At 45.9% G+C, this 17,336-nt stretch overlaps 1 protein-coding gene across 1 annotated transcript in view; it reads left to right on the top strand.

The window, feature by feature from the left end:
• The first annotated feature begins 1,743 nt into the window (after positions 1–1,743).
• LOC144600016 (ubiquitin carboxyl-terminal hydrolase 53-like) overlaps positions 1,744–17,336 on the top strand; it is a 75,238-nt gene continuing 59,645 nt past the window's right edge. The window contains exon 1 of the mRNA XM_078411340.1: positions 1,744–2,302. Within this exon, the coding sequence (XP_078267466.1) occupies positions 2,159–2,302 (144 nt within the window). The 5' untranslated portion in view covers positions 1,744–2,158. The remainder of the gene's footprint in view (positions 2,303–17,336) is intronic.

Here is a 17,336-nt window from a genome sequence, read left to right as displayed (position 1 = left end):
AGTTCAATTTTTTGGTTGCAGAAGGCAGAATGAGAAGGGGAGTGCGTCTTGGTAGATATATACGAATGAACCAGGGAGTCAGAGGGGTAATGGTGCCTTTGGAATGCAGATTGGGCAGGCATGGAATAATCCACCTGTTGATGGGAGCAGATTTGGGTGACAAAACTGTGGATGCCTTCTGGAGGTGACGCTGCGGCAAACGCCTTCCGGAGGTGCCGCTGAGAAGCAGAGGCCGATGCCTCGCAAGTCGGAGGTAGAGCCTTGCGGGCCGGAGCCCAGGCCTCGCAGGCCAGAACCTCGCGAGTCGACGAAGCCTGCAGCCATCGGTGCCTGGATCAAGGGAGCCTGCGTCTGGGGCCTGGTTCGGCGCTACAGAGGTGTCCGGAGAGGACCCAGCAGCGTTAATGGAGAGGTCAGTGTGGCGGCCAATGATGGCAATGACCGACAGACGAGGACGGACACTTGCAAGCAGGGACGCCGCTGCTGAGGGAAGTAACAAAGGAGGATCCGGAGTGGGGGGACCGCCATAAGGGAAGAGAAAGAGCAATGGGGACCTGGCACGGGAGGATCGGCATGGGGGGGGATAGATCAAGGGACAATGGAGGGCCCAGCGTGGGGGGCACCGTAAGGGCGTGGGAGGGGGGTAAGAACAAAGGGGGAACTAGCACGAGGAGGAATTTGTAACTTTGTAAGCGCCCTTTATGGGCACCTATTTGAATACCTTGGGCATGCAAGCAAAGAATGTCATGGTGACTTGTCACACGTGACAATAAAGTATTCAATTCAATTCAATAGTTTGTTGGGCATGATGGTTGGCGCAGTGGAAGTTGAGTCGGGGGAACCATTTTGTTGCTCTGGGTGGGGTATAGTAAAAGAGTAGATTAGAATAGAAGCGCGAGAATTGGAACAGATGCAACTCCCCTTTTACTTCTTTCCTTTCCCGATCCAGGGAGGATCCAAAACTCCTGGGGAAAGCAGTGCTTCACTCGTACTTCGTCAAATTTTATGTATTTTCCTCACTGCTCACAGCATGCTCTCCTCTATTCTAGAGAAAGCAAAGGTAGGTTGGGTCTTGGCTTTTATTAATGCAGTAGTTATTAAAGTTATTAAAGTTTCCAATTAAATGTGTTCAGGTTTATATGAAAGTCACATTTTGTCAAGACTGCACTTCTACAAGACCAAACAGTATTGGATTTGTTTACATCAGTAAAATTCATGACCACGTAAACATCTTTCAGCTTGTAAGCAAGTACAAATTACCCAAGATAACAATCCAAACAAATTATTTCGCAGGAAAAAGGAGTGACTGGTCTGATCACAAGATATTTCCAAATTCTTGACCCTTCCACCCATTGGCGTTTGTCTAAATTGCATTCGCTGAAGTTTACCTCCTCCTTCGTTATTATTTTAGCAACATTAGGTCCCAGCTTTAGTACAGTTGACACTATTAATTTTTAACCCCTCCGAACACATCAGAGTGGAGAAAGAGAACACGCCAGAGCTAAGAAGTGCTGTTGATCCCGACTGCTTCTGCTGCTTGCTGAGCTCGCAAGTGAAGGAAAAACAGAGCAAGGACGAGATGCTGAAACCTGAAGCAGGAGCCACCGAAGGGGGCGGGGCCGGCGGCAACACCCTCACCCTTGCAACCCCGTGCGGTGCGGGGCAGGCACCACGTGACCGGACGTAAGCGCGAGTCAGGTGGTGTTGTGTTATTGTGACGCAGACAGCCCGTGGAACCTGTGTTGCTGTTCTCGAGGCGTGTCGGTTGGTCGCGGCAGCGCGGCTTTGAACCAGAGTCAAGAGTGAGAGTTACCTGCGGGGCCTCGGCGCTGGCAGCTCGGCGAACCTTCTGCAACTCGCTCTGCTAACCGAGCTCGGCATCTCATCACTCTCTCACACACACTCGGAGCGGTAAATCACCATCATTAGCAACAACAGCCGCCGCCCGGTTGGGGCACGAAAAGACATGAAGGATTGCGGAGGATAAGGCGAGTGGGAGTGACGGCGCCCGCCGTGGATCGTCTCCACCTGTGGCCGCCGCCGCTGCTCGAGACACCTGGGCGCGTCGGTCCGGCCGCCAACCGCCAACGGCCGCCGGTGACAGCAGCACCAGCAGCCAGGCAGGCAGCAGGCGCGAGCCGGGCCGGGCCCCGGGACCATGGCCTGGGTGAAGCTCTTCCTGAAGCCCGGGGGCAACCTGCGGAGCGGCTACCAGCCGGGCAGTATGCTGTCCATCGCGCCCACCAAAGGCTTGCTGAACGGGCCGGGCGAGAACAGCTGCTTCCTCAACAGTGCGGTACAGGTAAGGTAGGGGAGGACGTGAGGGATGTCACACATTTCGCGGCTGCACCCATCGACCCCGACTTACTTTGGTAAATCCACTTGACGCGCCTCGCAGATTCACCTGTGAAGTTCTCCAAGGGGATTTTAACACGTATCAACCCTGCATCGAAAACTCCTGATTTTATTTACCTCGGCTCCCGACACAAAGAATGCGGTGACACTGATGACATGTTGGAGTGTTTGTTTACCTCTTTGAAACAATGTGTAAAGTCCTAGTAAGAATCGACGATGCGGATTAATGTATCATTTTTGGCGAGGATTTTTGTTATTGCTGATCGGATTTTGAGTTGTCGCCGGATTGCTTTGATTCGATTCAAACTTTCTTTCAAGCTGTTTGCGAAATTAATTAAGCTTCGGTTCAAAGATTACTTGTATGGATAGTCTTTACATGTTTGGTGGTGGGTGTGGTGTGTGTGGGGGGAGATAAACGCGACAGACCTAACGACGGTGCAGCGTGTAAAATTATAATTGCATCAAGAATCTTAGACACTTTAAATTTTAAAATAACACGTAATGAAATAAATGGCATTGCCTGTACTCAAGACAGTGACAGATTTTATTCAAGGGTTCTGATTTTCTCTTGCTTTAAACTTATTGCGTAATTTTTTTAAATTACAGATTAGGATTGGTTTATTTTTGTCACATGTACTGAGATACAATGAAAAACTTAGCTATCCTGTCAAACCCTACACAAATGCAATTAAACCGTACACAAGTACAACAGGTAATGCAAAGTGGAAAATAAAGGTGCAGAATAGTGTTACAGCTACAGAGGAAGTGTAGATTTAAAAAAACGTACAAGGGGTGCTATGAGGTAGGTTAGGATATTGGGTTTACACCCTTAACTTACAAGTGTACCTTTTTATAGCTGTGCACCTTTTTCATATCTCTCTGTTCCCTCTACCCTGACTCTCAGTCTGAAGAAGGGTCTTGACCCGAAAAGTTACTTATTCTACAGAGATGCTGCCTGCCCCGCTGAGTTACTCCACCTTTTTGTGTCTATCTAACTTACAAGAGATCTGTCCAATTGGCTGATAATAATAGGAGCTGGCCAATATGAAAACTGCAAACACTTCTGCTGTCAGGACAAGCACAAATTCAAGGATTGGGTGGTTGTTCACCACACAGAACACACTTTGTGTGCCCCTGATGCATAGTTTTGTGCTTCTCAAAGCCATCCTAAATACAGTTCTAACATTCGAAGGCCTGATGTTCCTAAGACTTAATGTGGATGTTGCATTTCTTCAAGGAGGCTTTGAGTAGATCATTATATTTTTCTTCTGCCTGCCATATAACTTTTTCCAGGAAGTATGAACACAGTGCTTGGTTTAATAGAGTGATATTGGACAATATTGATATTGTATGCAGTGTATAACTGGATGGTAATGGTGACCTGAGACAAGACACTGACATTGATTTGCTTATCCTTCCAGTGAATTTAGAGGCTTTTGCTGAGAAGTGTTAGTATTTGTCCAACACTGAGTTTGCCATAGGTAGTCCAGGTCTCAAGCATATTGGATAGTGATTACTGCTGCCAGGATGCCACAAGCTTTTATACCCAGTCTGAAATTTTGGCTTTCACATATGTTCCACAATTTAGTGCAGGCAGTAGTGAATTTCTTGAGATCTGCTTTTGCAACGTGATGGCTCATGTGAGCCTCTTGTCAGGATGCAGTGGGAGGAAGTTGATCTGTCTTGTGGATGCTGAATGTATCTATTGGCAATGCTTGTATATGCAGAAATGAAAACCTCGACAATGGCCACAAGCATAATCAAGGACTAGTCTCAACCTCTTCTTCCCTCTCCCACCAGGCAAGAGGTACAGCAGTTTCCAGATTCAGGGCCAGGTGCATTCCAGCTATTATGGCAACTGGACCGTCCTCTCACCAACTGGGTCCTGACCTCCCAACTACCCCATTGGAAATTAATAAGTGATAGGAGCAGAATTAGGCCGTTCAGCCCATCAAGTCTACTCTGCCATTCAATCACAGCTGTTCTATCTTTCCCACTTAACTCCATTCTCCTGCCTTCTCCCCATAACCCCTGACACCCGTACAAATCAAGAATCTCTCTATCTCTGCCTTAAAAATATCCATTGATTTGGCCTCCACAGCCTTCTGTGGCAATGAATTCCACAGATTCACCACCCTCTAACTGAAGATCTTTAAACTATCTTTAATCGGACTTTACTGGATATTATCGTGCACTAAATGTTACACCCTCAATCACATATCTGTACACTGTGAACGGCTTGATTGTAATTATGTATAGTTTTTTCGCTGACTCGATAGCATACAACAAAAGTGTTTTGCTGTCAAGTGACAGTAATAATCTAAACTTAACTCAAAAGATTGAGAATTCCCATGTTCAATAAATTTATTCAAGGGCAAGGGCATGCAAGTAACCTCACAAGCTTGTTAACTCTTGTGTAATTTCAGTTTCAGATGCTTATAAGATTATTAGTGATAGGAGTACAATTAGATTAATCGGCCCATCAAGTCTACTCCACCATTCAATCATGGCTGATACGATATGATGTATGATACGATAAAACTTTATTTATCCCAGGAGGGAAATTGATCCATCTCTCCCTCCTAACCCCAGTCTCCTTCCTTCTCCCCATAGAGGTGGGGTAGCTCTGTTGGTGAGGAATAGAATTCAGTCCCTTGCAAGGGGTGACTTTGGGACCGACGATGCAGAGTCACTGTGGATAGAGTTGAGGAATTATAAAGGTGAGACACTAATGGGAGTTATCTACAGACCCCCAAACAGTAGCCTGGCTATAGGGTATAAGTTGCAGCAGGAGTTACAATTGACATGTAACAAAGGTTATGGGGGATTTCAATATGCAGGTAGACTGGGAAAATCAGGTTGGTCCTGGACCCCAAGAAAGAGAGTTTGCAGAGTGCCTCTGATGGATTCTCAGAGCAGCTTGTACCGGAGCCTACCAGAGAGAAGGCAATTCTGGATTTAGTATTGTCCAATGAACCAGATTTAATAAGGGAACTCAAGGTAAAGGAACCGCTTGGAGGTAGTGACCATAATATGATTTGTTTTAATCTGCAATTTGAGGGGGAGAAGGTTAAACCAGGAATGTCAGTGTTGCAGTTGAACAAAGGGGACTATGAAGGCATGAGAGAGGAGCTGGCCAAGGTCGAATGGAAAAGGATCCTAGCAGGAATGACGGTGGAACAGCATTGGCAGGAATTTCTGGGCACAATCCAGAAGATGCAGGATCATTTCATTCCAAAGAGGAAGAAAGATTCTAAGAGGAGTAAGAGATAACCATGGCTGACAAGGGAAGTTAGAGATGGAATAAAACTAAAAGAAAATATGTATAAGAGCAAAGAGTAGCGGGAAGCCAGAGGATTGGGCAACTTTCAAAGGACAACAGAAGATAGCAAAAAGCGCAATAGGGCTGAAAAGATGAGGTACAAAGCGAAGCTGGCCACGAATATAAAAGCTTCTTTAGGTATGTTAAGAGAAAGAAAAATAGTAAAGACAAATGTGGGTCCCTTGGAGGCAGAAACGGGTGAAATTATTATGGGTACGAAGAAATGGCAGAAGAGTTGAACAGGTACTTCGGAACTGTCTTCACTAAGGAAGGCACAAACAATCTCCCAGATGTACTAGTGGATGGAGGATCAAGGGAGTCAGAGGAACTGAAAGAAACTTGCATTAGGCGAGAAATAGTTTTGGGTAGATTGAAGGCTGATAAATCCCCAGGGCCTGATGGTCTGAATCCCAGGGTACTCAAGGAGGTGGCTCATGAAATTGTGGATGCATTGGTGATCATTTTCCAATGTTCAATAGATTCAGGATGAGTTCCTGTGGATTGGAGTTTAGCTAATGTTATCCCATTTTTCAAGAAAGGAGCGAGAGAGAGAGAGAGAGAGAGAGAGAGAGAGAGAGAGAGAGAGAGAGAGAGAGAGAGAGAGAGAGAGAGAAAACAGGGAATTATAGACCAGTTAACCTGACATCGGTGGTGGGGAAGATGCTGGAGTCAATTACTAAAGAGGTAATAACAGGGCATTTGGATAGCAGTAAAAGGATAAGTCCAAGTCAGCATGGATTTATGAAAGGGAAATCATGTTTGACTAATCTTCTGGAATTTTTTGAGGATGTGACAAGTAAAATGGATGAAGGAGAGCCAGTGGATGTAGTGTATCTAGACTTTCAGAAAGCCTTTGATAAGGTATCACACGGGAGGCTGGTGAGCAAAATTAGAGCACATGGTATTGGGGGTAAGGTATTGACATGGATAGAGAATTGGTTGGCAGACAGGAAGCAAAGAGTAGGATTAAACGGGTCCTTTACAGAATGGCAGGCAGTGGGGAGTGGAGTGCCGCAAGGCTCGGTGCTGGGGCCGCGACTATTTACAATATATATTAATGATTTGGATGATGGAATTAGAAGTAACACTATTAAATTTGCGGAACACACAATGCTGGGTGGCAGTGTGAACTGCAAAGAGGATGTTAGGTGGTTGCAGGGTGACTTGGACAGGTTGAGTGAGTGGGCAGATGCAGTATAATGTAGATAAATGTGAAGTTATCCACTTTGGCAACAAAAATAAGGAGGCAGATTATTATTTCAATGGTGTCAGATTAGGGAAAGGGGAAGTGCAACGAGACCTTGGTGTCCTTTTACACCAGTCACTGAAAGTGAGCGTGCAGGTACAGCAGGCAGCGAAGAAAGCTAATGGCATGTTGGCCTTCATAATGAGAGGATTTGAGTACAGGAGCAAAGAGGTCCTTCTGCAGTTGTATAGGGGGATTGCACAGCAGGCGAGGTCACGACTCCTGACCCGTACTGTTGCCATGCAACGCCTACTGGGGGGCACGCCGTGTACTGCAGGCAGTCACAGTGCAGCTGCAGCACGGCGTCACCCGCACCATCAGCGCGGCTCCGGCTCCCTCCTGGCGCTCCGAGTGTCCCGATACCTCTCCACGTTCCTGCACTCCTTCTCCTCCAGGCTCGGCGCCCCTGCTCCGCGCCTCACTTCCTGTGGATCCTCGGTTTCTCACCGCTCCTGCTGGCCCTTCTTCCCGCTCGCCCCCTCTGTCAGCCGGGCTCCGATTCCACTTGACCGTCGCTCATCACCTCGTGGCTGGGGCCACCGAGCAGAGTCGTGGCCTGGTCCTTCGCCTCGGCTCCCAGCGCCCATCCCAGCTCTCGCAGCTGCTCGGCCTCTGCTGCCAGTTGGCTTCTTCCCGGTCGTCTTCCTCCTCCTCTTCGGGCTCGACACCCCACTCCTCTTCCACCGCCTCCTCCTCCAAGGCCGTCGAGTCCTTCCTTCCTGAGCCCTTCGCCCTCAGGCCCTGGCGGGTCGTCTTCCTCCTGCGCTCGCTGCTTCTGCCCCTGCAGACCCTCCAGGTCCCTTGGTTCGAGTTCTTCCCGCTGGCTGGTCGGCGCCCTCTACTTCTCGGCTTTACTCTCCTGCTTCCCTTCTCGGCCGCGTTTCCTCTTCTCCAGCCGGCTGGCCAGACGTTTTCCCAGCTGCTTCTTGCGTCCAGGGTCTTTATAGCCCTTCTCCTGATTCCTCTTTCTCCGCCGGATCCTTCAGCTTCTTCCTCGTTGTTTTCAGCACAAAAATGACCCATTTTGGCGTTTATTTCAAGGTGAGAATGTACTTGTTGCATCCGTTTCTTGTGGCTGCTGGAAGCTGCCATGTCCTCCAGACAGCTTGAGCCCTTTGACCGTACAACCTTGCATGCAAGCCCCCTTTAGGGCCTCGGTGAGACCACATCTGGAGTTTTGTGTGCAGTTTTGGTCTCCTAATTTGAGGAAAGACGTCCTTGCTATTGAGGCAGTGTAGCGTAGGTTCACAAGGTTAATCCCTGGTATGGAGGGACTGTCATACGAGGAAAGATTGGAAAGACTAGGCTTGTATTCACTGGAGTTTAGAAGGATGAGAGGGGATCTGATAGAGACATATAAAATCATAAAAGGACTAGACTAGCTAGATGCATGAAAAATGTTCCCAATGTTGGGGGAGTCCAGAACCAGGGGACACAGTCTAAGAATAAAGGGGAGGCTATTTAAAACTGAGGTGAGAAGAAACTTTTTCACCCAGAGAGTTATGAATTTGTGGAATTCTGTGCCACAAGAATTTAATTGGAGGCCAATTCACTGGATGAATTTAAAAGAGAGTTAGATAGAGCTCTAGGGGCTAGTGGAATCAAGGGATATGGAGAGAAGGCAGGCAGAGGTTACTGATTGCGGATGATCAGCCATGATCACAATGAATGGCAGTGCTGGCTCGGAGGGCCAAATGGCCTCCTGCACCTATTTTCTATGTAACTAATGACACACATACTAATCAATGTTGCATGTAAACATAGCACAAAAAGTAAGGAAATTTGTGTTTGGTAGATTATTTCTTTGTTGTAACAATGCTTCTTGGCAATAAATCTTATACCGTTGGAAAGCCTGTTTATTTCCCTTTTAAATGGTGCCACATTTGTAAGGAACATGCATTTGTGGGATGAGCAGCAGAGCTGAGTATATGGGTTGCGCCCATGAAAAATTTGCCAAATCTTCTCTGCCAATGCCAAACAGCTTATTCTGCTGTTGCTATTGACTCTTGTTTTGAGCTTCTGGTACCCCCAGGTGCTGACAAGAATGGGATGCCATCCCACAACAGTGTGTGACCAGGCTGGTGACCAGCATGAGGAGGAGGTGCCAGGCTGTTATGGCTGTGTATGGTTCTTCCACATGCTACTGTGGCTCCTGTTTATTAAATGAATAAATTGTTAAATTACCAATATGTCTTGTTTCTTCAGACTTCAATCATCCAATCCACCAAACAACACCGAACAAGAGTCAATGGCAGAATAAGCTGTTTGGCATTGGCAGAGAAGATTTGGCAGATTTTTCATGGGCGCAACCCATATACTCAGCTCTGCTGCTCATCCCACAAATACATGTTCCTTACAAATGTGGCACCATTTAAAAGGGAAATAAACAGGCTTTCCAACGGTATAAGATTTATTGCCAAGAAGCATTGTTACAACAAAGAAATAATCTACCAAACACAAATTTCCTTACTTTTTGTGCTATGTTTATATACATGAGTTCATGATTAATTTTTAATAACGTAACTCAAATAACTGAATTTAAATTGAAAATTAACCATTTGCAGGTGTATAAAATCTAAAATTTAAATTTAAAGTGCTGAAAAGCTCTCACGTCATACATTTTCTTTGTGAAGAGAAACCGTTAATATTTCTGATTGACGACATCTTGAGAAAACAAGTTAGTTTTAAGTTGATGAGCAGGTGAGCTGTCTAGGACAAAAGGTAGGGTGGGACCAAGGGTTTCCAGGCAATCCCAGCTTTTATTGGGCTGTTGGGTTAATTAGTGCGGATATGTTCAGGCTATGAATTGATGTTCGGAATTGCTGTTGAAATCAAAAGGAGTCTGCTGGAAATGTTCAGTTTAGTTTATTGCCCTGTCTACTGAGGTACAGTCAAAAGCTTTTGTTGCGTGTTGTCCAGTCAGTAGAAAGACAATACATGATTACAATCGAGCCGTCTACAGTGTATAGATACATGATAAGGGAATAACGTTTAGTGCAAGGTAAAGCCAACAAAGTTGGATCAAGGACAATCCGAGGGTCACCAGAGAGGTAGATAGTACACCACTGCTCTCTGGTTGTGATAGGATGATTCAGTTGGGAAGAAACTGTTCCTGGATCTGAAGGTGTGCGTTTTCACACTTCTATAGTTTTTGCCTCATGGGAGAGGGGAGAAGAGTGAGCAGCTAGGGTGCGACTCATCCTTGATTATGCTGCTGGCTTTGCCGAGGCAGCATGAGATATAAATGGAATCAATATAAGGGAGGTTGGTTTGTGTGATGGTCTGGCCTGGGTCCACAATTCACTGCTATTTCTTGTTGTCTTGGATGGAGCTGTTGCCAAACCAAGCTGTGATGCATCCTGATAAAATGCTTTCTATGATGCATCTGAAGAGGTGGTGAGAGATTGGAGGGGACATGTCCAACTTCCTAAGCCTTCTAAGGAAGTAGAGGCATCAGTGTGCTTTCTTGGTCTTTGCTTCAATATGGGTGGGTCCAGGAGAAGTTGTTGGTGATATTGACTCCTAGGAATTTTAAGTTTTCAACCATCTCTATGCCGTCAATGCAAACTGGAATATATGTATCACTTCACTTCCTGAAGTTGATCACTATCTCCTTTGTATTGCTGACATTGAGAGAAAGATAGTTGTCTCATCATCAACAAATTGAATTAGATTTGTATATGACTGCACAGCCATGAGTGTACAAGGAGTAAAGAAGGGGGCTGAGAACACAGCTTGAGGATTATCGTAGAGGATGATTTGTCCCCTATCTTCACTAATTGGGGTCTCTTGGTCAGGAAGTCGAGGATCCAGTTGCAGAGATGAGTGCTGACACCAAGACCCGCCAATTTGGTGATAAGCTTGGATGGAATGGTATTAAAGACAGAGCTCTGTATATGAATAGGAGTCTGGCGTAGGTGTCTCTCATCCAGGTTTTGTAGGGATGAGTGTAGGGCTACGGCAATGGCATCGTCCGTGGACCTGGTGTTGTAGGTGAACTGCAGTGGGTCAAGGCTAGATTTAATGCATTCCATAACTAGCCCCTCAAAACATTTCATGATGGTGGATGTCAAGGCCACTGGACAGTAGTCATTTAGCAGGAGGTTTTGTGTAAGAAGGAACTGCAGATGCCGGTTTAAACCGAAGATAGACACAAAAATCTGGAGTAACTCAGCAGGACAGGCAGCATCTCTGGAGAGAAGGAATGGGTGATGTTTCGGGTCGAGACCCTTCTTCAGCCAGGTCTTGCTTTTTTTTGGCACTGGGACGATGGTGGTCTTCTTGAAGCGGGAGGGTACCTCAGCAGGGAGTGGTGAGAGATTAAAGATGTCCTCAAATGTTCCCGCTTGGTGGTCCGCGTAGCTATTGAGGACACAGCCAGGAACTCCGTCTGGGCCATTTGCTTTTCGTGGGTTTGCCCTCGGGAAGGCCGATCTAACCTCTACTACAGTTACCTTGGGGAGAGGCACCCTGGAATCTGAAGGGCCAGGTATCACTGCCTTGTTGGCCTTTTGCTCAAAGCGAGCTGAGAAAGCATCCAGTTCATCGGATAGGGTCACAATATCACCAATGATGTTGCCTGATCTTGCTTTGCAGCCAGGTATCTTATTAATTCTTGCCACATTCTCCGTGTGTCCGAGTGAATATACTGAGACTCAAGTTCGCCCTGCAATATCTCTTGGCATCCTTGATGGCTTTGCGGAGATCATAGCAGGCTTTCTTGTGCCGCTCAGGATCGTTTGACTTGTATGCAGCAGACCTGGCCTTAACCTGTGAATGTACCTCACGGTTCATCCATGGTTTCCAGTTGGGGAACACTCGGATTGACTTTGTTAGCACACAGTCTTCCATGCACTTGCTGATGAAATCAGTCATGGTCCGTAGACTATCAATTCACAACACTCTATACCAGATCTTCCTGCTTCAACATGTGTGTTTAGGTAGAGAAAAATCTGAGTTCATTTTACTCACATTGAGAAGCGAATGGGATAATTGGGACAGGGCAGCACAGCTTTGTCCGCAGCAAGTCATGCCTTCCTAACTTTTTTGAGGAGGCGATGAAGGTGATTGATGAGGATAGGGTAATGGATGTTGTCTACATTGATTTTAGTAAGGCATTTGACAAAGTAAAGCATTTGATAATCAATAGTAGGTTGATCCAGAAGTTTAAGATGCATGAGCGGGTGGGTACCTCAGAACGGAGTAAGGAGAGATTAAAGATGTCCGCAAATGTTCGGATTCAGAAATGATTCCACTACTATCCTGTCTTCTTCTGGCTGGAGATCTGTGAACAATGGTGCTCTGAAGCGATTTGTCCTGGACCTTAGTTTGTGATTATAAACGTATGTATTTGGAGATAAATGTGCTGGTGCTGGAGAGTGTCCAGGAGGTTTATGAGAATGATCCGAGGAATGACCATTTGACAGCACTGGGCCTCCATTCACTGAAGTTTAGAAGGTTGAGGGGGAAACTCATTGAAACTTACCAAATTGTGAAAGGCCTGGATAGAGTTGATGTGGAGAAGATATTTCCATTAGTGGGAGAGTCTAGGACCAGAGGTCGTAGCCTCAGAATTAAAGGATGTTCCTTTAGGAAGGAGATGAGGAAGAATTTCTTTAGTCAGAGAGGTGTTGAATCTGTGGGATTTATTGTCACAGCAGGTCGTGGAGGCCAAGTTGATGGATATTTTTAAGGCAGAGATAGATTCTTGATTGATACAGGTATTGAGGATTATGGGGAGAAGGCATGTGAATAAAGTTAAGAAAGATAGAGCAACCATGAAATGAATGGTGGAGTGGCCTTGATGGGCCGAATGGCCTAATTCTGCTCCTATCACTTATGAGCATGATACAACGTTGAAATGGACCCCTTGGCCTACCAAGTCCATGACTGCCATCGTTCACTTGTTCTCAACAAATTCTATGTTATCTGACATTTGCAACCACCTGCTACACACTTGGGGCAATTTACAGCAGCTAATTAACCCACAACCTTGCACGTCTTTGGGATGGGGGAAGAAATAGTCGCACCTGGAGGAAACCCATGCAGTCACAGTGAGAACATCTAAAGTGCACAGAGACAGCATCCAAGGTCAGGATCGAACCCAGATCTCCTGTGCGTTGAGCCAACAGCTCTACCAGCTGCTCTACTGTGAGGCCATATATAAACGGCTTTGACGTAAATATAGATAGGATGGTTAGCTTACAGATGACACCAAAATTGATCATGTTGCAGACAGTGAGGAAGGCTGTAAAAGAATACACTGGGATATAGATCAATTACAGATATGGGCAGAGAAATGGCAGATGTGTTTAATCCGAACAAATCCAAGTTGCTGACTCTCAGCGCCAGAGACCTGTGTTCGATCCTAACTACGGGTGCGCTCTGCATGGAATTTGTACATCCTGTGACCACATGGGTGCTCTGGTTTTCTCCTACACTCCAAGGATGTACAGGTTTGTAAGTTAATTGACTGGTAAGAATTGTAAATTGTGCCTAGTGTGTTGGATAGTGTTAGTGTATGGGGAGTGCTGGTCGGCACCGACTCTGTGGGCCAAAGGACCTGTTTCCGCGCTGTATCTCTAAACTAAATGTGAGGTGTTGCACCTTGGGATGTCCAAATTAAGGGGAAAATATACAGTTAATGGAATGACGCATAGCCACTCGTGTATAGAGGGATGTGGATATCCAAATCCATAGCTCCTAGACTGTGGCAACAGAGAATGGTAAAGAAGGGGTGTGGTTGTGTTTGGAGAGGATACAGACATTGTTTACCGGAATACTATCTTAATTACAAGGTATTTGTTGTAAGGAGAGGATGAACAAAATTGGATTGTTTTCTCTGGAGCGTTGAAGTTGAGAAAAGCCCTGATAGAAGTTAAATTGAGGCATAGGTCGGGTAGACAGGCAGAACATTTTCCTATGGTGGAAATGTTAAAGACGAGGGCATAACCTTAAGTCGATTTTTACATAGAGAGTGGTGGGTGCCTGCAACGAGCTGCCAGGGATGGTGTTGGAAGCAGATAGGATAGTGGAGTTTAAAGAGTCTTTTAATGGGCATATGGATATGCAGGAATGGGGGGGGGGATATGGGTCATGTGCCAGCTGAGGAGATTAGTTTAACTTGGCACCAGCACAGCCATGGGATGAAAGGTCTGTTCTTGTGCTGTACTGTTCTATGTTTCAATTATAGATAACCTTACAGCCAGCACACAATTTCAGATAATTTGCATTTCTTGTCTGTCTCAAAAATTGTTCGAAATTAATCTTGCCTTGGAGGCCCTAATGTGTCCAGGTGGAAGGTGGTCCTTGAATGAGCTTTGTTGGAACATTGTAGGAGGCCACAGACAATTAGGTCAGAGTGGGATGGAGATACAAAAGGCTGAAGACAATTTGATGCCTGGGGTTGCTCTTACAGACTGAATTGAAGTGTTCTGGAAAGTGGTAACTTGAAGACTCCCAACCAAAACTTTCTTCCTTCACATGCTGCTTGGCCTGCTGAGTTCCTCCAGCAAATGACTTGCATTTGTTTCACAACGGCATGCACATTGTAAATGTACATAGAATAGTACCGCACAAGAACAGGGCCGAATATTATGCCAAATTAAATAATGTCCTCTGCCTGTATGTGATCCATATCCCTACATATCCATGCGCCTTTACAAATGCCTCTGAAATGTCACTATAGTATCTCTCTCCATCACCACTCCAGGCAGCTTATTCCAGCCCCCCCGGCAAGACAATGCCGCCCAGGCAGAGTAGTTCACAGCATATTTGGAGGATGTAGTATTCAATAGCCTGATGGTTGTTGGGAAGAAGCTGCGCCTGTACCTGGACGTTCCAGTTTTCATGTTCCTATACCCTCTTCCCGATGGCAGGATTAAAATGAGAGCATAGACTGGGTGGAGTGGGTTTCTGATGCTGACTGCCTTTGTGAGGCAGTGACTCCTGTAGATCCCTTCAATGGTGGGGAGATCAGTTCCCGTGATGGACTGGGCACTGTTCACCACATTTTGCAATCCTCTATTCCTGGGGGTTTGAGTTGCTGAACCATGCCGTAATGCAACCTATCTATATGCTCTCTACTATACACCTGTAGAAGTTCAAGAGACAATTTGTCAACATACCGAATCTCCTCAATATTCTAAGGAAGTAGAGGCTTGTTGATGGGCCGCCTTTATGATTGCTTCAATGTGCTAGGTCCAGGACAGATTTTCAGATATATGCACGCCCAGCGTTCAAAGTTTTTTACTCCACCACCATCCCACCAGTGAAGACAGGTTTGTGGATCCTTGGCCTTCCTCTTCCAAAGTCCACAATCAGTTCCTTGGTTTTACTGACATTGAGAACATGGTAGTTGTTCTGGATGCAATCTGGATGGATTGCAAGAGCTAGGAGGCAACAGCTCTAACTGCCTCATTGCTCTGCAGTTCAGCAAAAGAGCACATCGTGTTTCAACAATCCTTTCAAAAAGTTTAATTGTATCTCCGTTCTTATGTGCTTGGGCACATCTTCGTAATCTTAAATTTTTTTATCAGTCTGAGCAAAAGATCACCAATCTGTTCAATCTTTGCTCCAGCGTTACAGCTGGGCTGTTGGATGTAAACAAATTTTGGCAAAAATTTAACATTAATACTTTGTTTTTCATTCCCTTGAAATGACTCAGATTGTTTACTGTTTTATATTTGGGTGCAAAATCCCTGAATAAATATTTTTAATGTCATAAAATGCTTTTTTTTAAAAAAGTGGCACAGTAAACAATGGGAAATTAAACTTTTGTTTAGGTTTTCATTTCATGTGATTTTAAATAAACTTAAATTTTTTATTGTTTTCATTTTGAAGAAATTAGTCTACAAAGTGTGGGTTTCTCAGGATTCATAATATGCTGGGGGTAGCACAGTGCCTTAGGTAGTTAAGCTGCTGCCTCACAGACCCAGAGATTGATTCAATCCTGATAGACTCTGTCTTTAGAGTCGTTATCGTAGAGTGATATAGTGTGAAAACAGGCCCTTCGACCCAACTTGCCCACACCAGTCAACATGCCCCACCTGCACTAGTCCAATCTGCCTGCATTTGGCCCATATCCCTTCAAACCTGTCCTATTCATGTACCTGTCTAACTGTTTCTTAAACGTTGGGATAGTCCCTGCCTCAATTACCTCCTCTAACAATTTGTTCCATACATCCACCACTCTTTGTGTGAAAAAATTGCCCCTCAGAGTCCTATCAAATCTTTTCCCCTTCACCTTAAACCTATGTCCCCTGATCCTCGATTCACCAACTCTGGGTGAGAGACTGTGCACCTACCTAAACTATTCCTTTCATGTTTTAGTACACCTCTATAAGATCACCCCTCATCTTCCTGAGCTCCATAGAATAGTCCCAGCCGATTCAACCTCTCCCTATAGCTCAGACCCTCTAGTCCAGGCAACATCCTCATAAATCTTCTCTGTGCCCTTTCCAACATCTTTCCTACAACATGGTGCCCAGAGCTGAACACAATACTCTAAATGTGGCCTCACCAACAAAGTGCAGGAGTAACTCAATGGGTCAGGCAGCATCTCTGGAGAACATTGGTGATCTCGGGACCCTTTAGACTTATTCAGTGCTGAGTTACTCCAGCATTTTGTGTTTATCACCTTAAAATTAGTCGCAAATGCCACAGGTCAAAATCAGTGAACTATTCTTCACTGGTTGAAGTAGCTGTTGTTGCGGCTCACATTGCAGCCCCTGACTACATCGCTTTCCTCGGGCCGACAGGACATGCTTGGTCACCGTGGGGCTTCCTACCCTCTCATCCATTACTTTGTCCGCTGCACCGCCGCCTCCTGCTCCCCAGCATTTGCCGACATCTTCCAAGGTCGAGAATGTCGGTGATTCCTGGGGAAGAGAAGGTGGGGGGGGGGGCAGGGTAGGTGCAGTGGACAGAGCAATGGTAGGAGGAGGAGGTCGTGGGAGAGCGGCAGAGTGGATAAAGCAAAGGAAGAAGCGGCAGCTGGTGAGGGAGGCTCACAGTGATTGGGCGTGTCCTGTCAATGGCCTGTAGATAGCGCTGATGGCCAGGGGCTACAACGTGAGCTGCAACATCAGCCATGTCAATCGGACCATGCAGTGGGTGAAAGGCCTGCTGGTGCACCTTGCAAGCTGGCGGTAGTGTTGGATGCTGAGGCTGCAAGTGGAAGGGAGGTGGTGTGAGCTGTGAGTTGCATTGGAAAGTCCGTCGCTACAACCAAAATGTATTATAAAGAGGTCTGTTAAAATGGGTGTCTACTGTAGAACAGAAATGCATGCTGTGGTTAGATGAGGGCAGAAGCTAAATGATTTGCAGTACCACTTTGTTCATCTTGAGGTTCCAGCACTTATCACGTCAGTTCTTCATTCCATTCCCACTCTGACCCCTATCTTGAGCCTTCTT

The sequence above is a fragment of the Rhinoraja longicauda genome, chromosome 1, assembly GCF_053455715.1.
Source record: "Rhinoraja longicauda isolate Sanriku21f chromosome 1, sRhiLon1.1, whole genome shotgun sequence".
NCBI lineage: Eukaryota > Metazoa > Chordata > Chondrichthyes > Rajiformes > Arhynchobatidae > Rhinoraja > Rhinoraja longicauda.
Note: the sequence above shows the minus strand (reverse complement) of the source record. Positions and strands in the feature narration are given on the sequence as shown.